The sequence below is a fragment of the Lissotriton vulgaris genome, chromosome 11, assembly GCF_964263255.1.
Source record: "Lissotriton vulgaris chromosome 11, aLisVul1.2, whole genome shotgun sequence".
Classification (NCBI taxonomy): Eukaryota; Metazoa; Chordata; class Amphibia; order Caudata; family Salamandridae; genus Lissotriton; species Lissotriton vulgaris.
The window spans coordinates 182,091,192-182,113,726 of NC_141699.1; the positions used below are offsets into that span (position 1 = coordinate 182,091,192).

Below are 22,535 nucleotides of genomic sequence, written 5' to 3' on the forward strand. Positions count from 1 at the left end.
TGTGCTTAACCTTCGGGTAGCTTGGCACAAAAGCAGATAGGCTTAAATTTGAGGCAATGCGTCAGTGTTTTATGCAGCACTTCAAACAGTAATAACGTGAAAAAATAGCATAAGAAAAATCCCACAGCAATAAATTACTTGACACAAAACAACAAAGATCCAATCAATAGAAGCCGAGATGGGCAGTTTTAAAGATTTAAGTGAAAATATTGCCTAAAACCACAAAGCACCAACTGCTGTTATCTGGTCCCGTCGGATCGGGACAAAGTCACAAGTTCAGGCCAACTGGGACGGAGCGTGGGCCAGCTGCATGGACCTAGGTAAGCCTCCTGAACAAGAGTACCTTAAATCCTGGTTGTGGAGCATGCAAGATAACTTGTTGAGGATGCGTCTCACAACGGCAGGTCTGAGGAGTTATAAGGTTGAGATGTGAGGTCCTGGGTCATCATTGAGTATGCTGTTGATGAGGGTTTTTTGAAGCGGAGCCCTGCATTGAGGATATGCCTTCCAGTGACAATTCAGAGGGACTACGATGCGAAGTCCTGCATTTGGGATGCCTTGGGCACCTGTGCTTAAGGAGCGTAGCTGCAAGGAGATGTCACCCTGCATTGGTTCCAAAGCAAACATGCGGTGAAATGAGATGCCCTATGTCAGTTCTGCCCACAGGACCACAGCTGGACTGGAAGAGCACCATTAGGTCCACTTCCAAGGGTCCAGGACAGGGGACTGAGTCCAAGTGCTGGGTTCAAGATGGAGAAAGCCTGTTAAGTTCTGTTCCTGAGGCTTCTCATCAGGGGGACAGCAAACTGGCCTTTAGAGTCACTCTGGTGGTCCTGGGTTCAAGACGCAGGTCCAGTCCTTCACTCAGGCAGCAGACCACCAGGCATCAGGAAAGCATGCCAACAGAGTAGCAGTCTTTCTTGCAGAGCAGTATAGCAGTCCTGAGTCTTCCACAAGTCCATAGGTGTGCAGAAGAATTAGAACTTAGGGCCCAGTATTTCTACCTGGTGCCCACTTTGAAGTAGGAGAGGTTTCCAGAGGTGTTTGGAATTGTCTGCCTCTCTTCTCAGGTGCTAGATTGTCTAGGGTCACTATACACTAGTGTCAAATCCTTTCTGAGTGTGCTCAGGCAGAGCCGAAGTGTAAGTGTGGTAGGTAAAAGCTCCTCCCCCCCATCAAGTCAGAGATGGCCCATCCTGCTACCACGTATTCCTCTTTGTCTGACTGAGTGGAAGCAATACTCAATGGGCAACTGCTTGCTATACCTAGTTATGTGACCGAGGATACAAGCAGCTAGCACCAAGTGGTTAGGATAAGAAAATGCCAACTTTCTGAAAGTGGCATTTTCAGAATTGTGACTTAAAGTCTGCCTTTACCATTAAAGAGAGCACCAAAACTTAGACTTTCCTACCTGCTCCCAATTGAAAGTTATCACTTTTTAAATGGAATAAGTTAAGCCAATGTTATCCAAAGGGAAAGGTAGGGCTCACAGTAGTAAAGAAATCTAAGATGTTTTCACTACCAAAACATGGGAACCTAAAAAGTACATGTCCAGCTTTTTAAGGCAAGCTTTTGAATTGCGTGCACTGTGCGCTGTTTTGCTGCCTGCTTAGCTCATTTAACTTATTAATTGAATAGCGTGCACTGTGCGTTGTATATTGTTTTGCTGCACTGCCAAGCCTGCGTTGTGTTAATAGATTGCCGCTTCACTCTGTGCCCGGTTGTGCCTTCTAATTCATCCCCCAGGCTAGTTTCGTTTTCACCGTCGTTGCAGCCATTTTGTTGTTTATTGATTCCCTGACCGTAGCTCCACCCCGCGCCAGTCTCCCAGCTGACCCTGCCTCCCGCAGATAGTATTGGACCTACACCACCATCCCTGCGCCGTGACTCTCCTGACCTGGTCGGAAGAGGTCGCTCCTCCACCCACGCAAGGCGTCCTGACTCTGTGACCAGAGAGCGCTCTCAAGCTGATCCGTGGTATCGTAGCGCTTTTCAAGCACACCCCCAGCGCGACCTTCTCCCCCGCATCACTGCCGCTGCCTGCTTGGCTCAATATACTTTTAATTTACAAGCTTTTGAATTGTGTGCACTGTGCGCTGTTTTGCTGCCTGCTTAGCTCATTTAACTTATTAATTGAATAGCGTGCACTGTGCGTTGTATATTGTTTTGCTGCACTGCCAAGCCTGCGTTGTGTTAATAGATTGCCGCTTCACTCTGTGCCCGGTTGTGCCTTCTAATTCATCCCCCAGGCTAGTTTCGTTTTCACCGTCGTTGCAGCCATTTTGTTGTTTATTGATTCCCTGACCGTAGCTCCACCCCGCGCCCGTCTCCCAGCTGACCCTGCCTCCCGCAGATAGTATTGGACCTACACCACCATCCCTGCGCCGTGACTCTCCTGACCTGGTCGGAAGAGGTCGCTCCTCCACCCACGCAAGGCGTCCTGACTCTGTGACCAGAGAGCGCTCTCAAGCTGATCCGTGGTATCGTAGCGCTTTTCAAGCACACCCCCAGCGCGACCTTCTCCCCCGCATCACTGCCGCTGCCTGCTTGGCTCAATATACTTTTAATTTACAAGCTTTTGAATTGCGTGCACTGTGCGCTGTTTTGCTGCCTGCTTAGCTCATTTAACTTATTAATTGAATAGCGTGCACTGTGCGTTGTATATTGTTTTGCTGCACTGCCAAGCCTGCGTTGTGTTAATAGATTGCCGCTTCACTCTGTGCCCGGTTGTGCCTTCTAATTCATCCCCCAGGCTAGTTTCGTTTTCACCGTCGTTGCAGCCATTTTGTTGTTTATTGATTCCCTGACCGTAGCTCCACCCCGCGCCCGCCTCCCAGCTGACCCTGCCTCGCCCCCGCCCCCTTCCATCTTCCATATATGACAGATGCTCCCGCGCGCAGCGTTCACGCGCAGCAATCGCGCCCCATTTGCGCCGAAGGTGCGCCAAAGGTAAGCCCGTCTACGCCCGTCCACGCCAAGCCCGCGCCCAGCGCCAGACCCCCTGGCCCTCGCTTTGCCCAGCCCTCCCGCATTACCTACGATGCCACCACCCTCCTAGCCCTTAACCCCGGCCGTCCCCCCACCTGCGTCCAAGCCACTCCCGGACACACCCATGGACCTTTCTCATGCTACTCCTGCAAATTCTTCTGCACCGTCAACCACTCCGCTACGATCACACCTCAGATTCCCGACACCAACCACCTACAAGGCATCTTGCTCAACACCCGCTCGGTCCACAGGCACGCCATTGACCTATGGAATCTACTAGACACCATCTCTCCAGACGTCGCCTTCCTTACTGAAACATGGATGAACGCCTCCTCCGCCCCAGACATCACCATTGCCATCCCAGAAGATTATAAGATCATACGCAAGGACCGCACCGGCCACACAGGATGAGGAATCGCTATCGTCCATAAGAAATCCATCCAAATCTCAACCAGCTCTGACGTCAACCTCGCCAACTCTGAACACCTTCACTTCCAGATCCACATCGACCCCAAGACCACACTCAGAGGCACCCTCCTTTACAGGCCTCCAGGACCCCGCGCACAATTTAGTGAGGACATCACGGACTTCATCACTCCACACGCGCTCCCCTCCAAAGATTACATCCTTCTGGGAGACCTCAACTTTCACCTTGAAAAGAACAACGACCGCAACTCCACCACCCTGCTGGACAACCTCGCCAACCTCGGACTTAAACAACTGGTCACCTCTCCCACCCACATCGCTGGTCACACTCTCGACCCTATCTTCACCTCCAGCAAACATGTCTCCTTCAGCCACACCACGAATCTCCTTTGGACTGACCACAGCTGCGTTCACTTTACCTACAACAAGCCCAAACCCAACAACCACCCCCAACCAACTCTGCAAAGAAACTGGAACAAAATCACCATCGACCAGATCTCCTCATCGCTTCTTCTAAACCCCCCAGCCCACTCCTCAAACCCCGACCAAGCCGCCACCAACCTCACCCTATGGCTATCCAACAGCGCCGACATCCTAGCACCACTGAAAAAACGACAAAGCAAACTTGGCAGCAAGAAGGCCTCATGGTTCAACGATGATCTTAAGAAATCCAAGAAACTCTGCCGCTCCCTTGAGAAGGCCTGGAAAAAAGACCCAACCACCAGCACCAAGGACGCCTTCAAAAACGCCACCCGCATACACCACCAACTGATCCGAAAGGCCAAGAAAACCGCCTTCAAGGAACGACTAGATAACAACGCCCACAACAGCAAGGAACTTTTCAACATCGTCAAGGAATTTACCAATCCCTCGGCCAACTCTAACGACATCACCCCCTCTCAAGCCCTCTGCGACTCCCTAGCCTCATTCTTCCACAACAAAATTGCAGACATCCACAACAGCTTCGACAACCCACCCGGAGATCAACCCACCCAACCATCTGCTGGACCTTCACCCCCCACAAACATCCTTAATGACTGGAACACAATCTCCACTGAGGACACCATCCGCCTGATGAACTCCATCCACTCAGGATCCCCCACAGACCCATGTCCTCACCACATCTTCAACAAAGCAGACTCCATCATAGCACCGCACCTCCGAGACGTCATCAACTGCTCCTTCAAATCCGCCACCTTCCCGGAAAGCTGGAAACACGCCGACCTCAGCGCCCTTCTGAAAAAACCCACAGCGGACCCCACCGAACTCAAAAATTACCGCCCCATCTCGCTCCTTCCATACCCGGCCAAAGTCATCGAGAAAGCTGTCAACAACCAGCTCGCCGCCTTCCTCGAAGCCAACAAATCCCTCGACTCCTCACAGTCCGGCTTCCGAGCAAAACACAGCACTGAGACCGCCCTCATCGCAGCAACAGACGACATTCGAACTCTACTGGACAATGGAGACACAGTCGCCCTCATCCTCCTCGACCTTTCCGCAGCCTTCGACACAGTCTGCCACAGCACCCTTCTTCAGCGCCTCAGAAACATCGGAGTCCAAGGAAAGGCACTGGAATGGATCACCTCGTTCCTCACTGGAAGAACCCAGAAAGTCCGCCTCCCACCATTCAAGTCAGAGGCCACTGAAGTCATCTGCGGCGTACCACAAGGATCTTCACTCAGCCCCACCCTTTTCAACGTATACATGAGCCCCCTTGCGGCCATCGCCCGCCAACACAACCTCAACATCATCTCCTACGCGGATGACACTCAACTGATCCTATCACTCACCAATGACCCTAGCACCGCCAAAACTAACCTACACGAAGGAATGAAAGAAGTAGCCGAATGGATGAAACACAGCCGTCTGAAACTGAACTCAGATAAAACAGAAGTCCTCATCTTAGGTACCTCCCCCTCCGCATGGAACGACTCTTGGTGGCCAGAAGCCCTTGGAAAAGCACCCATCCCGACAGACCACGCACGGAACCTGGGCGTCATCCTGGATTCCTCACTTTCAATGAACAGACAAGTCAACGCCGTCTCCTCATCCTGCTTCAACATTCTCCGCATGCTCAAAAAAACATTTCGCTGGATCCCCACCGAAACTAGGAAAACGGTCACCCACGCTCTGGTCACGAGCCGACTGGACTATGGAAACACCCTCTACGCCGGGACTACCGCTAAACTCCAGAAAAAACTCCAACGAATCCAAAACGCCTCAGCCAGGCTCATATTAGACATCCCGCGTAAAGAACATATCTCTGGTCACCTGAAAAACCTCCACTGGCTTCCCGTCAATAAGAGGATCACTTTCCGGCTCCTAACCCACGCACACAAAGCACTTTACGAAATCGGACCAGAATGCCTCAACACACGACTGTCCTTCTACACCCCCTCCCGCCAGCTTCGATCTTCCAACCAAGCCCTTGCCACTGTACCTCGCATCAACAAGACCACCATGGGAGGTAGATCCTTCTCCTACCTGGCAGCTAAAACCTGGAACTCACTTCCCACTCACCTTCGCCTTACCCAGAACCACCTAGCATTCAGAAAGCAACTTAAAACGTGGATATTTGACAAGTAATTCCCCACCCCCCCTTAAGCGCCTTGAGACCCTCTGGGTATGTAGTGCGCTATATAAATCATTTGACTTGACTTGACTTGACTACCCTATGATTGACATATATTTTAAAAGGAATGATTGGGCCTGGCTGGAGTTTTCTCTTGCCAGGTCGAAATGGAAGTTTAAAACTGCACACACAGGCTGCAATGGCAGTCCTGAGAGATGTTTGCAGGGCTACTTTAGTGGGTGGCACAATAAGTGTTGCCGGTACACTAGTAGCTTTTAATTTACAGGCCCTGGGTACATGTTGAACCACTTTACTAGGGACATGCAAGTAAATTAAATGTACCAATTGGGTATAAGCCAATTCTACAATGTTTAAAGAAGCGAGCACAATCACTCATAAGCAGTGGTAAAGTGCACAGAGTCCTAAAGCCAACAAAAACGAGATCAGCAAAAATGAAGGAAAAAGGCAAAACATATGGGGGAAGAACCTCATAAGGCAGTGAGGTCTGACAGTCTTGCTGATGTGTTAGGCCTCTTTCCTGCCTGGGTTAAAATGACAGAACAATTTGTCCATATGAAACGAGATTATGGTTTAGGAGAAGGCAGAGGATTGTACTATGCACAGGTGTGACACTGGGTACTTAATCCATCAATTAATTGAGGGGAAATTGTGGTCCTAATGCCTTTTGAATGTTGCTGCATAGAGCAATGAGTGACCAATAACTATAGCAGATTTACAACTTGAAATGATGCTGCCAAGCATTACCTGAAAGGTAGCGAGCAGGACAGCCCCAATTCTACTAAAATATGGTACTTCTGCTCTCTTCCCTAATGCTGGGGCACAGTCAGGCATAGTCAGAATCCCTAGCGTCACACACACCTTTGTGCAAAAGTATCTGCACCATGTCTTAGACATAGATTTTGTACTGCAAGGGTACTCTTTGAGTGACAAATACTATGTTTAGACACATTTAAGAAATGTTCCCATTTCGATGTGTGCTGTGTAGCGCAGCACCCCTGCAAAGTCAGACAATCTTAGAGAATGCCTCTAAAAGAGTCATTATTGAAGGCGCAAAGCCTGGTTTATCATGGTTATTAGATAGGACTTTCTATCAAAAACCCTACGTGGTTGTCGGGGAAGGCCCACGTACCATCCATTGAAAGCTCCCTTTATGCTAGCTAATGCAAGCAGCACAAAGCACTGCTCTGCATTATTGTCATACAACTTTCCAGCGCTGATTGAGATTTGAGCAGGTAAGCAAATCCCAAATAAATATTTTGCACCCGTTTATGTCTCTTTTGTGGCGCAATACAATCCTGGCACAAACGTTTAGTAAACCTGCTCCCTAGACTCCCAGAATTTATAAACTTCTCCTTGAGCTGCTGAGCTCCAGAAGTTGGTGCCTTCAGATGGATTGAAAGAAAAAATTAGAAGGTGACCAACAAAGAGAGTTTTTAAAAACGTCAACCAGGTTTTTCAAAAACATACAGGAAGTTAAATCTGCCTCAAAATATATTACCTGATAAGTACCTTACTCCGGCCATTTTGTAGGCCATTGATGGTAGTATTTGAAACATTTGATAGAGAAGTGGAGTAAAAGGGGGTACTTTATTGCAAGTGCTTTAGCACTGTTCCCTGTTGTTTTTTTCGGAGTGGAGCGTTATCGCGGGCTACCAGAGTTCAGGCTCTGGGGGAACTTCCAGCGATCATCAAGGGCTAGATTCCAGGGCGAAAATGGGGTCTCCTGCAATCTTGTCTTCCATAGGTTATTGGTGGCCAAAGAGGCTGGTTCAGCAAGTGCCAAACTACCAGGTCAATTTAAGCGATATTATGGATTATGGTGTAGGTTGGGATTGCAGGTGCCCCACAATATTGAATGGTTCGTCCGAGTGACAATTCTGCAAAATATGAGACCCGAAATATGTGCTTCCTTTCCTAAGGCGTTCAAGATGTAACTCGCCCAAGAATACTTAGAGATATTAGCATATGATATGAGGAGAGCCTCTGGATATAAGCCACAAGGTCTAAGTGATAACACAGTAAACTAAATGAGAATTAAAAAGTTGAACGCAGCACATTCAGGTGGTCAGCAAAAAGAAAAGTAATCATCCATCCATGGTCTGTCATTTATTTTATTTCTGTCCGCTGCCATAAGTCATGCTTTCATTTCACTTTGGCATTGTTTCATGATATAATTCTTGTCATCTGCTGCTCTTTCTATCATGACTGCAGTTGCTAAGGGCGTCCTTCTTTCTTAGGGCTGATGTAATAACACATGTAGTAATCATGTTTGCCTAGAAGGCGTTTGGTCGAAAACATTGTTTCTGAAGAAAAAATGTAATAACTAGGAAAGAAGTGAATTAACGTGCCATCCAGAAGGATTGTACGCCTGCTAATCTAAGATGAGTCTTTCCTTATGGTCACTTAGTGGTAACAACATTACTAACTTGATCCCATGACAGGAGATGAACCGGTGGCGAATTCCCATGTTATTTCCCACAGGATTAGAAAAACAGTTAGTGTTTTTTCCAATATTGATCTACATGGTGCTCATATGAGACTCTAAAACTATTACATGTTGCTCATAGCTCTGCATGGCTTTGGCTGTATTGGCTTTTCTCAGTTCCAATCTAGTCCCTTTTTCTAACATCATATTATCCTCTGAAATTGATTTACCTGTCAATGGGATGGAGTACCAACATTATGGGTGACGGCCGGAATAAGCGACTCCAAAGAGATGCATCATGATAACACTTCATATGTCCGTGGTTCTTAACCTTTCAGCTTCTGTGGACACACAAGTCGTCACTAGTGGAAGCCGAGGACCCACACATATGCAATTTCTACAATTTGAACCACAAAACAAAACACAAAAATATGGAAACAGAAATGCGTTGAACATACACATTTTTGGAAATATTCCATTTCATTCATAGCTCAAAAAAGAAACAAAAATCGAAATATTAATTTTAATAAGAAGGTTGCAGCTTTTCTAAATTTGGCTTTATTTCTCAAAGATGTCCTCTAGTACATCACTTTGTCTTTTTTTGCTCCTAATCCAAGTTCTCTTTCTCAGCACCTACTAGTTTCAGTTGAGTCCACAAACCATCCACACTAGATTCTGCTTGCTAAGCATGTCCTGCTCTCACGAATCAAGTTAAGGATACCAACTTAATTTTTAGTTTCCAGTTTCAAATTCCTGCACATTTACTGAGCGTTTTACAACATTCAATTTAACATTTTTATGAGGATATACTTTATTAATCTGATAATATTCTTTATTTTCTAAACTGTCGAGGGACCTCTGAGTAGGCGCGGTGGAACCCCAGTTGACCGCAAAATCCATGTTAAGAACTGGTGTGATATTTCACGATTTAAGGATCAATGTGGTAGTGGCCGGAGGCTGAGCAGAACTAAATTGTGATATGTCTTCCTCAAAGTGTGCAAAGAAAATTGGCAAGTAATGTCATATGCACCCATGCTTGTGTGAGCAAAGATTGCTCAACTTGGCAGCATCAAGGAAAGCTTACTGCTTGCAGATTTATGCCTTGGATCATCAGAATTTGCCCCTTCATCAGATGTTTTCTTTCTTTCTTTCTTTCTTCCTTTCTTTCTTTCGTCCTTCTTTCATTTTTTCTTTCCTTCCTTCCTTTTTTCTTTCTTTCCTTCTTTCCTTCCTTTATGAGCATGTTTTGTTTTTGATGGTGTACAAAAGCATTTCTTTTGAATAAAAATGTAATATATGGTTGATTAGGCAGCATTCTAGTTTAAGGGTAGTGGAGCACAATACTATGAATTTATTTCTGTTGGAGTAGGAGCATCTCATGCATGGGGACATATATAGAATGCAATATTATTTGTTCGTGAGGGTTTTGTTGAAGCTGGACTGTAGAAACTCAGATTGATTAGTATAGAACATGCAACAGCTAATAGAGTTCTTTTTTCACTTACACACGATATACATGTATACATTTTTGTAGTATTGCCGGAGTTAGTCTCACTGCTCGGAAAATAATCAATAAACCAAATCTCCTCCCAAGACTACAATTTCTCAAAATCTTAACTTATCGTGCACAGTTTATTATAGATAATGTAGAGCAGGAATTGGGGTCTCTGTCTAATATACTGAAAAAGGCACACACACCAAAAAAATAAAGTTAAAAAAAATTACAAAGCTTTTTGCATGATTAAGTCTGAACTTAACAAATGTGGAATCTTATTACATGATGTCATAGTTGACACTTAGAAACATTGAAAACATTGGTGTTTTGCAAATGTGCATTTTTTCTTGCATTACAATGTGACCCCATGAGTATAGAAAGTAAGGCGTAGAGAAACCATCTGAAGATATATAACTTTTCTAAGAATCCAACCCGAAGCTCATTTTGAGCAATGCTCTCTGGACTTCAGTTTTGTACAAAACCATTCCTAGTGCACTCTTCCCTAACCAGAAGTCTACAAACAGATTTTGTGGTCTGGGACATAGTTTGGTCTTGAAAACCTTCTTCAGAAACTCAGTTATGCAAAGTAGAGTGGGGCTTGACAGTCATAGAGAAGAAGAATATTGAGCAGAGACATCTGTGGTATAATCATTGAGGCTTCTACCCATGTCATCAGATTTCATGATTAAAGCACTTTTTATCTAATATACATTCATCAGATTCAGTTCTCAATTTGCAAAAGAAATTCAGAGCCTTTTGTTTTACCGCCTCAGGAGTCCATCTTGAGGTGCACCCTAACTGCAGGGCGAGAACCGTGCATTCAGAATTATTGGTGCATTGTGGTATACCCCACCATTACCGAGCAATTCTGAATATTGACCTGATACTGGGGAAGAACTCGCAGAATGTTTAATTTGCTGCATATTTCTCTGCATGCTTGCCCCATTACTGAGCCATTTACCATGGCAGGATTGCCCATGCTTTTTGCAAGTCGAACTGTGCTTAGATTTTGGCGGGCTGGGGGGGGATGTGGTAAAATCTCGAAATGTATAATTCTGCTTCAGCCGAAAATGGTAATGTATAGGTGGAGTAGGAATACCGTTTCACTTGTCAGGCGGTTACAACTCAAGTGGTTATGGCAATACTTAACACACATCAGTCTTATAGAGCAATACGCAGTTAACGTAGGTACACAAGCACAGTAGCATTGCAGTTGTAAAGTCATGCAGAAGTATTGTGACACACCAGGATCCAGATAATCAAATCAGTGACCAGAGCAACCTGCACTGCAGGGATGTAGATTCATGCCACTAGGGGGGGCACAATGCCTCTTCTGCAACATTAGATGTGCACCCCTTATTGTAGCGGATGACATTGCCTTATTTGCATGACCGTATCCCTATGCAGATGAGGTAATACCTCATTGCATGATCGTATCGCCCTTACATACAAGGTTATCCCCTTGCCTGGAGGCAGGTTGGAAATAAATCACATGCACGTGGGCTATCTCAGACTCTTGGAAATGCCACAAAATTCTGGGACCAACGAGGTGGTAAAAATATAGTGCCCCCTTTGGGAAGTGGTATAGTGGAGATGCACAGGTTTACACCTTCGCAGCAAGACCGGCGGCTGGGTCTGTGCTGAAGGTATGTGCATCTTTGAATACTGAGGGTTTCAAGACCCTCCACAAGGGTGGATCCAATGTGGCACTGTACCCACCACCATTGCAGAGGATTTGTGAATCTGCTTTAATTACACATCCCCAGATATTCATATTCTGGAACTTTAACACAAATGTGTTTTTTATTACTTACGTATCTGTTTCAGTTAAGAGAATGCACGTATTTTCATTGATTACTAGTATATTACAAATCTAAGGATACAATTTTGTATTAATTTCCTCGTGAATGCATATTTTATCTTTACCCGATTCGGTGAAATGCGTCAGTTTATATATTTTCTGCATTGGGATTATAGTACATGTGATGTTTTCTCGGTCTTCATTTTCAGGAGTTTTTCTATGAGGTAAAACATAATGATCTTGCAAAGAAGCAACTAGACATCTCAGTCTGGGATTATGATATTGGAAAATCCAACGATTATATTGGTGAGTAAAACGGTCTTTTGTTTTATTTGTTTCGACTGCAATTTGTATTTTCCTTTGATATTCCCCCTCCATCCAACCCTTTTCTTAAAAAATGTTTGATCTTTCGATACTCTCCTAACAGCTTATTAAATAGTCTCTATTCGTTTTGTTTAAGTTTCAAGCAATTATTAGACCATACTTTTTGATCTGAAATTCCCACACTCCTTCTGGACATGATACAATGCTTCCTTCTTTGTAGGCTTTGTTACAAAAAAAAGGGTGACAATTTGACCTCTACTTGGCTACCACATCTCAGACATCACAAATCATTTGCTGTGTCTGTGTTTACGTATGTAAGTGAGTGACGAACTGATTATTCCTTCTCCATGTAAATCAGGAACTTGATGAAGGTGGGGAAAATTAATTTGGTACTTTCGAATATTTTAAGGCATTAGAAGTTGGTCCATTTCGACCTAAAAACAGAAACTAAAAAAATAAATACAAATCTTTTAAAAAACAATATTCACTTATAATGCCTAGTTTTACTTGAAATGTAGTTTAAAGAATTCCTGGCTATTCACTCCAGACCGAGCATTGAAAAGACATTCGGCAAAACAATCTGGCTTTTCTCTACAAACACACAATACTAAATGCAAAAATAGGCATTTATGTATCAGGGATCTGTGGCCTTTTCAAGCAGCTCAGTCATGCTTATTTTGGGAAAGTTGATTATTAGTTAGGGTGGATAGGAGTCTAGTATTAAGGTCACTGTTCTTGTTAGGCCCAATAAAGGTGTCAGTAATTAAAACCTGAGCTCAACCTCTGGTAGCTTTGGCACAGAGCAACAGGTAGGCTTATCCTAAAAAATGTTTGATGCATTTAGCAGTACCAAAACAGCTAAAAAGTCAAAAACACAACAGAATAAATATCCCAATGCAGCTAATAAAAATAGAGAATGAACAAAACAAATAAACAAAAAAAAGTATACAATTTGTTTACGTTTTAAATCAAAACATCACCAAAAAGCTATAAGTGCCAATCGCGGTCATCTGGTTGTGCTTGACCAAGGACCTACACAAGATTTAAGGCTGAAGCGATGGAGCACAGGTCAGATACATAAACTAGGTTCGATCTGGTCAGAAGTTTTACCTTTTGGCTTAGTATCTGAAATGGAAGTAAAAAATCCACAGCAGGGAAAGGCATCAAGCTCTGGTGAGAAAGGCTTCATGAGGTTAGATAGCCATCAAACAAGGTCCCTGTAAAGCTGTTTATTTTTGACAGGAAATCTATGAGCTGGAGAAATTCAAAATGTGCACCCAAGGAAGGTCCCTCACTGGTCGGTTACTTTTGGCGCCTTCGCCTAGTGAAGATTTGTACATTCAGATTAAGCTACTTTTTTGGAGCTTGGATTTCTCGAGCAGGACCAGGCTGCGAACTGTAAACCCACAGGTCTTTACAAGACTGAATATACTTTCTGAAATGTCCCACTGAAATGGATTTGATGCTGTGAAAAAGTCCAGAGCAGCCTCAATCTTTGGCAGAGAGGCACCACACCTTTGTCAGGCTGATTTGGCAGGTTAGTCCCTTTCCCCCCGGAGGTCGCTGGAGCCAAACATTTTTTAAGTCTCAGGTTTCTCAGCATGTTAGAAGGAGTACACTTTTACACAGCCAAGTTTCCCAGGAGCTCAGTAACTGTATTTGGGGTTGATGACCTATTCTAGTTTGAGGCACCAGCAGGGTCCATGGCAGGTCCAGTTGGAGCTGGCCAGCAAGCCTTTTCAAGAGAAGGGCTTTTAACAGCTTAGTGTGTCCCTATATGTTAACAGGAAATCATCCACCTGTTCCTTCGAGTCTATTTCATTGTTCTATGTACAAGTGCAGGTCAAATTTTTGAGGTCTCCTCACAGATCTCAACAGCAGGTGCAGTCCTTCTTCTGTCTTCCAAATGTGCTGTGTTCTGAAGAGGATGCCCAGGGTGCCACATGTATGCCTGGTAGCCGCGTGTGACTCATGCCCCCTCATTAACTAATAGGTAAACAAATACCAGGGCAAACCCTTTCCACTTTTGCAGCAGTTCCTGTCTGCCCTACTGCTAACATTCCTACAATGCCCCTCTCTATCTAAATCTAACATGGTAGAACCTTTCTTCTCCTGCGCAGAGTCCCTGTGCCCAACATAGAGTTGTGGCCAGGGAAATTAGTAACTCCTACTCTGTGGTCTCCCAAAACCTGTTATGGGGGCAGCTCGTCTTCCATTGGGATTGATGGTTGGCTGACCAGAGGGACAAAGGAGGGGGCAGTCCTGGGTGTTAGTTACATCTGCCTGAGACAGGGTAGTCCTCTTTGAAGTTGTTTAAGTTCCTGCCCAGTCCAGATGCCTATGCTTAACTTAAAGGCCTTGGGTGCAGTTGGCACTATATGCTAATGATCAATAGGTAGTGTAATAACTTTAATAAGCCAATTATGAGTATAGTCAGTTTCTAAATGATTTAGGGGTCAGAGCACATGTACTTGGGTCTGGTTATCATAGTCCCAGTTTTCAGAGTCGAAACACCAGCAGCATCAGTCCAATAAGTTGGGGGGATCATGCCAAGAGGGCGATTTTCCTACACTTATTCTCTGTATTTTAATTTTTTATAAAGATTTTCCATGTCTGTAATAATCGTAGAACACTGGAAATATACAGGCAGGTCACAATGCAAGGTGAGAAAACTGATAAAGGTAGAATGCAAACCTATAAACAATTTGCATACAAGGTCTTTCTTGAGGGGCCCACAAAAATGAAAATGAAAAGAAGTACCATGAGCAGCAGAATATGGATCTCAGGACCAGACACAGGAGATGGGCAAATAAGTAACAACTGGCAATTAAAAATTAAACAGGAGAAAAAGCAACCCTCATGGGAGGGGGGCTCAAGCACTCATGGTGGGAAGAAGAGATGATATTGGAAAATCTAATGATTATATTGGTGAGTAAAATGGTCTTTTGTTTATTGTTTTCTGCTGCAATTTGTATTTTCCTTTTAATTCACCCCTCCATACAACCCTTTCATAAACAAAGTTTGATCTTTCTATACTGCCCTAATAGCTTATTAAATACTCTCTATTACTTTTGTTTAAGTTTCAAGCAATTATTATGCTAGACTTTTTGCTCACGCTAAGGTGGGCTCTCTCTGTGTAGCCTTTTTGGAGACCAGTGCCAGCGGACGAGGATCATAAAAAAACTATACTTAAGATGTGCCTCTCATAACCCTTTATTATAGTTAAGGCTCCCTGTTTTCCGTTTTTACAGATTTTTACAGGTAAATACAGACAGAAAAATATTTTTTTTCTTGTCAGTATTTATTTTTAAATGTAGATAAAAACGGAAATTGGGTTGCTTTTTGAGTGATTGTAAATACTGCCTGCCATGACTGCCAGGCCAATAGCTATGTGGATTGATAGGTAAGGGGTTTAAAAAAGGAAATAATTTTAGTAAAGAGGATTAAACAGCAGTAGATATGCACACGGTTGATACTGAAATTTGCACATTTTCATATCAGTGCATTGAGTTATCTTCTGCGGGTGTTTACAGCATTGAAAGCGGGCAGGCATTCAAGCGTGAGTGCATATTTGTTGGTTAAATAAATGTAGAAATATACTAATTTCAACCCGGATTTTTCATAAACCCAAAATATATATGGATAAATACAGATAAAAGTAGCAACAAATAAATATGGAAAAATACAGATGGAAATGTCAAAAAAATAAATACATAAAACCGTGAGCCCTAATTAAATTCCACCAGATTGGTATCCTAGACATCATCCAAGAACTGCATATTAAGACGAGCTTCCTCCATGCACGTAGTGCTGTGGATGTGATACAGGAGAAATAAGGACCCAGCAATGCAGCTTACAATCCTGTAGTAGTCCACCCAATGTTTTTCCAAGTTGGATGTACTGAGTAATGGGTGAGCTAAGGAGGTCGATATGCTCAATCCACAAGACATGCGATTGGGCCTGAGAGAATGGATTGTATCCCCTTAGCTGGAAGTCTCGAATCCTCTCAAGTTGGGAAACAAATGAATGGAACCATTAGAGACAAGATCATCGATGTGGTGAACAGCATGGTCAGTCCAGTTGGACCAATGAATTTCCTCCCCACAGTCCGTGATGGCCGTATTGCACCACAGTAGCTTAGAACTAGCACCAGTCAATAGGCCCTATGCCACTCATACTGGGAAGTGTAAATGATCGGGTTGAAGAGTGGGTCGTTGAAGGTCTCAAGGTTTATATATAGCAAAATCACAGGATGTTTGCAAAATGTGACTTTCCAATAACACCCATGTATGTCTAGCCTTGGAAGTGGACAACCAATACATGGAATGGGACAGCTGTTGCACCCACCAATACCCTCCAAGTGTGGCAGACGTAAGCTAAGCAGTCCTTCTCCGAAGGGGAGTGAAGCTCAGTTCCCTCTCGGTCTACCCGGGCCCAAGATCATTTGGGAAATAGATTGCTGCATGTTCCGAAGGTGGGAAATCAATGTGACGAGGGGCAGAATACTGAAGATCTAGTTGGATTTGAGGAGGACATTCTTCTTGATGATCTGAACTCTACCCCACAGGGATAGTGTTGGACCTGGCCCTTTTTGCAGGGATCTCCTCAAACTTGTGGTCTTCTTTCTCCTATTTTTCTGACCCTCTTTTTGTTGACTTTAGGACTCTGGGATCTTTATCGCTGCTTATCAGTGCTAAAGTGCAAGTGCTCTCAACCTTAAAACTTGGTATGATTGGCTTACACCTGTTTGGCATATTTAATTTACTTGCAAATCCCCTGTAAAGTGGTATACCATGTTTCCAGGGCCTGTAAATTAAATTCCACTAGTGGGCTTGCAGCGCTGCTTGTGCGACACACAGAAGCAGGCTTTCAAACCTGTCTCAGGCACGTCACTGCAGTGCCTGTGTTCACATGTTACTGCCACATTGTCTTGGCATTTAACACTACTTGCTAAGCCTGAAACTCCCCTTTTACTACATATATGTCACCCCTAATTGGGCCCTCGGTAGCCTTATGGGGAGGTTGCTTTGTAAGTAAAACGTAGGACATGCACCTTTATTGTAGTAACAAACAGACTATTTTGTTTTTCACTACTGTGAGGCCTACTCCTTTCATAGACTAGCATTGGGGATTCCCTTATACATTTTTAAGTGGTAATTCTTGATCTGAAAGGAGTAGCACTGCCATGCTTGGTATTTTTAGAATGGGAGCTGATGGAGGTGGATTTTTTTATTACTAATTAGAAATGCCACTTTTTGAAAGTGAGCATTTCTCTGTGCTTATAACTGTTGTGCTTTGCAGCCTGACTCTAATCGACATCTAGGGCAGAGCTACAGTTACACTTTGTGCATACTTTCCAGACAGCCACAACACAGGAAAGGCTGGGTGTGACAAGAGAGGTATCTGCATACTGTCTTCCTGGGCTGGGAGCGAGGGAGGTGGGGCTCACTTACAATTGTGTAGGCTGTGTCCTGCTCTCACACAAAGGGCTTGTTTACCCCCTACTGATGTCTGAAACCATGGCAGAAGTTGAAAGGAGGAGTTGTTCAATTCTAAGGTTTCTTTTAAAGTCACCTTTACTTCAAAGACATTTTGAGGTATGGTACAGGGACTCTGACCTCATATTTTCAGAGCACTTTTGTAAATGGGACTGATCCTCTTTCAGAAGGACTGCCTGCGCCGCACAAATGACTCATCTGGACTGCTCTTCTGTTGTTGCCCTGCTGCCTGCTTTCTGCTGGGAGGCCTAAAGGACTCACTGGATTGCTTTCCTGCTTGTTGATCTGCTACCAGCTGCTCTTTGACTTTGGGTGCATTTAGCCCTGATGAGTTGTCAGGAGAAGTTGCCATAACGCGACCTGCCTCTTGTGCTGTCTGTCTGCCCCCTGTGGCCCTCAAGTGCCTCCCAAGAAGCCCAGCATGTTGTAGTGCTGTTTTCTGCCCCTTGGTACCCCCTCTTGTTTGTAAGTTAGCACGTAGTGAGCACTTTGTTCTTTTATGCCAACTTGTATTGAATGCTTCCCTCTTGCAAGATGGAGCACTCTGAGCTGCACGTGAAGAGCACTTGATACCCCTGAGTGAGCGATGAACACCTTTTTCCCCTGTGAGCACTGGCTATCCAGGAATGCTTGTGAAGCACTGTGCTCAGGAAATGGAGGCCCGTGCTGGGTGCTTCCTGTAGGTGCAGACACCGGAGAGGGAGAGCAACAAAGCTGCCATTCTCCAAGTACGGTATGCATGTTTGAGGCCTGCTGATTCTGAGGACCCTAGTTCCCTGCTTACCTATCTTGTGTGAGCATGATATCCCAGACAGCGACCATCCCCAACGATACCTCTGTGTTGAGACCGATCATTCTGCTCTCGCCCTCCACGTCTCCTGGGTTAGTTGGAAAATCCTCTGAATAAGCCGCCTTCTGGAGCCAGCCCTGAAGACTCAAGTTTTGAGCATTACCGTAACCTGCTGATAGAAGCAGAGGGCTCCGTTTGTTCAAGTGGACTTGGTAGGTCTGTTCTGTTCATGGCTGCAGTGTTGGTAGTCAGGTACATATGGGGATCCCTGATGGTTTTATGAGCTTGACCCTAACTAAACTGCCGGGTTTTATGCCCCAAATACTCCCTGGTATCTCTTGTGTTCAGGATAGCAGGTGCGACATAAGTGATGGTATAATGTGAAAAAGAATATACATGATTTATGTCATTTTCGCTTTACAATGGCCTAGGTTTAGGTACAGTAATTATCCCAGGTGATATCTGTTAATTCAGGTGCCTTCTCATAGTCTGGTTTGCTTTCTTGCACTCGTGTGATAATTCACACTTTTATTTCCTAACTGTTGCATTTTATTCTATGATGTCAGATTATCTATCGTTTTTCCTTGCATTGACAGAATAATGGGTATTGTCTCAGGAATTGCATAATATGCACAGTAATCCTAATTCATGTTGTTTGGTCTGTTTTTAAATGCACAATATACTATATATTTTTATATAAAGCCTGTGTGGAGTCCCTTTTGTGGTGTATTCATTGCGTTACTGATGTGAGTGTGTTGTGCATATGCTTTACTCATTGACTTTGGGTTATAAGCCTCACTGCTCTGTGCCTAGTTACCGTAGGTGAGCACAGGTTATCTTTGGGGGGCAACTTACTTTCCTTGACTAGAGTGGTGGGTTCTGCCTGGCTTAGGTGCATACCCTAGCCAACCAGAAACCAATTTCTAACAGATAGATTCAGAGCAGGCCACCTTCGAAAATCGCTCTCCATATGATCCACGATGACTGCACATTATCCAGTATCATGTCTTTCAGGCCCTGGTTAATATGTTCCCTGAGATATTTCAAATGGGACTGTAGCCACTTAAATGGTAGGTTGACCAGAGAGGCGCTTGTGGTGGTGATCATTACAGGTAGGGCCTGACATTTCGACCACTTTATCTTATATCTAGAAAAATGGGAGCAATAGTCCAGTTGGGATTTAAAAGAGGTTGTTCAGGCTGAGGGGTGTGTAACGTCAAGAAGATGTCATCCACGTAGTAAAAGGTCTTAACCTCACCAGCTGTTGTGCTAATGTCCTTAATGTTGTCATTAGATCATATTGGAATCTGCTCTAGAGCCAGTAGGAGCAGCAACGAGGATAAGGGACATCCCTGTCTGGTACCGTGGTGGATGTGAAAATATGGGGAGAAGAACCTTCAACACACAACAGATGCAGTAGGAGCATGATACATGCCTTTGGCAGGTGTGATAAAGTCATGACCTATATCCATCCTTCCAATCATCCGAAAAAGGTAACTCGATCGACACGGTTGAAAGCCTTTACGGCCACTTACCTGCCAAATAATTGGGAGAGAGTGTACATGTGGTTGGTCGAGGAGCATCCGGCGACAAAGCTCACCTATGACTGATGAATAAGAGCCATGATTACTTTATTCAATACATGTGCCCAGGGCCCATGACTTAAGAAGCACTTTAAACGTATCTCAGGCTTTGCATTGCAGAACCTGTGTGTGCAATCTTAACCTACAGACTCCCGGAACTCGAACTTCGTTCATCTGTACCATCGCCAACCTCATCGCGCCCCACGCCATCGCCTCCATGGACTACATACTCATCGGAACCTGAACTTCCAGCACAACAACCTCAGTGACCCTAAATCCACTGCCCTATCGGACAACCTCGCCAATATCAGACTGAAACAGCTCATCACATTCACTATCAGGACATGCCACACACATCAGGGCATGTCCAACTTTTTACATACATTGCACCCTGCCCACAGGGGTACATTGGGCCTATCTTAGGTGTGACTAACATGTAAGAAAAGGAAGGTTTAGGGCTTGGCAAGTGGGTATACTTGCCAAGTCGACATGGCAATACCAGACTGCACACAGGCTCTCCAATGGCAGTCCTGAGTTATATTTACAGGCTGCTTACGTAGGTGGCACAATCAGTGCTGCAGCCCACTTGCAACATTTGATTTACAGGACCTAGGCACACACAGTGCACTGTACTAGGGACAGACTAGTAAATCAAATATGCAATCATGGAATCACCAATCCATAACAACAATTTACAAACGGAGCACTTGCACTTTGGCACTGAACAGCAGTGGCAAAGTTATGTTATGTTATGTTATATTTAATTGGTTGAGCGCACGGCTACTAGGGAGTGTCCCGGTGCTAGCTTCCAAAATAGAGAAATGCTGGCACAATTGATTAAAAAAGCAGAGTTTTAAGTTTCTTCCTGAACAGCAGTGGGTCTTGGATGCTCCTTAAGGCTAGAGGCAACAAGTTCCAGGCCAGACCAGCCCTGCGCACAAAGGAATTGCCTCCCAGGCGCTGACGTTTAAACTTTGGGGTCTGCATCAGCAATAGAGCAGAGGACCGAAGCTGTCTCCCTGGCACATAGAAGGAGAATCTCTTCTGCAGGTAAATGGGTCCTGTGCCATACAGGGCCCGAAGCGCTATAGTCAGCTTTTTAAATTTCAGGCGCAATTCCACTGGAAGCCAGAGCAGGGCGCGCAGATGTGGCCTGACACTGTCCCTGGGAGTGCCCAAAGCAAATCGACCAGCAAAACAGAGTCCAAACCGCAGCAAAAACAAAGGAGGTCAATGCATAAAATACAGGAGAAACCCACGCCAATGATGCCAGGTGTAACACCATTTATTTGTAGTGTCTCTGTAATCTTAATTTAAAATCCTAACGTATGGTGAAGTCTGAGTTTAAATTACAAATTTGAAAATGCCACTTTTAGAAAATTGGCATATACTGTCTCTGGTTACATGACTGGGTGTAGTTGGGTTTTGTGTATTCCTCCTAGGCATCAACACACAAAGGGAGTTTAGGTGTGATTGGTTGGGCCATCACTGGCAATATGGGAGGGAGGAACGGGACTCTGCCTCACCTACACCTCCTCCTCCTCCTTATTACCATGCTCACTTCTCGAAAGCGCAGCGGTCGAGCGCAGCGGGCACACCATCAGCACGCCGAAGACACGCCAAAGACTAGCCCGTCTGTGCCCGTCCGTGCCAGGACGTGGCACGAGTCAGAGGCTTCCGCTCCCCCTGCACTGTTCAGGCTGGTAAGATCGTCATCTGAATTGAAAGCGCTGCGCCCTACCCCCAATCCTAGGTGCTCAATATTTAACCTCCATAAAGTCGGAATACGCTCCTGCGCTGACTGTAAACTGTCCACCTCAATTTGTCAACCCCACCCTGACACTTCCTGAAGACATAGAAAAAGCAAGTTACTGCGTAAAAACGAACCTCTAAATTACGTATTTTATAGTACAAATTGCCGATCATTGCCAAAACACAAATACGATATTTTTAACCTCTTAGCTGAAAACGGTCCCAGTGCCCTTTTCTTAACCGAGACCTGGCTGCACGACAGCGCCGGACCGGATGTTGCTACCGCCCTCCCTGACAACTACGCCATTGTCAGAATAGACAGGAACAAACAGCTAGGTGGTGGAATAGCAATTATTTTTAATAGAGAGCTAAAATGCACTCTGGAACCAGTAGCTATTCCAGACTGTGAAGCGGGTCTTTTCAAAATTTCCTTGAACGCGAACTTCACGATGTCAGGCCTTTTGATTTATCGACCCCCAGGAAATCCCTCTCAATGGGCATCTAACTTAGCCAATCTTATCACCCTTTATTATATTACTTTAAGTAATTTTTCCCTGCTGGGCGATTTGAACTTGCACCTAGAGGACCCCACCATACCCTCCTGTTCTAACCTACTGATCAACTCTAGCCCCACTCATATAGCTGGCCACTTGCTGGACCCTATAATCTCCAACATCAGTGAACTCAATTGTATTGCCACCTCGCCCATAGGTTGGTCTGACCACCACCTAATAAAATTCAGCATTACTTTTCCACCCTCCCCCAACTCGCAACATGACCCTCAAGGTTCATCTAGGAAAAATTGGAAATTAGTGAACTTAGAACTGCTAAACTCGACATTACAAGACAACCCCCCAAGT

The 22,535-nt window shown here is 44.7% G+C and overlaps 1 protein-coding gene across 1 annotated transcript in view; it reads left to right on the forward strand.

Moving 5' to 3' along the window:
* RPH3A (rabphilin 3A) overlaps window positions 1-22,535 on the forward strand; it is a 726,349-nt gene that overhangs the window by 609,945 nt on the left and 93,869 nt on the right. The window contains exon 18 of the mRNA XM_086943083.1: window positions 11,938-12,034. Coding sequence (XP_086799209.1) covers window positions 11,938-12,034 — 97 coding nt within the window. The remainder of the gene's footprint in view (window positions 1-11,937; window positions 12,035-22,535) is intronic.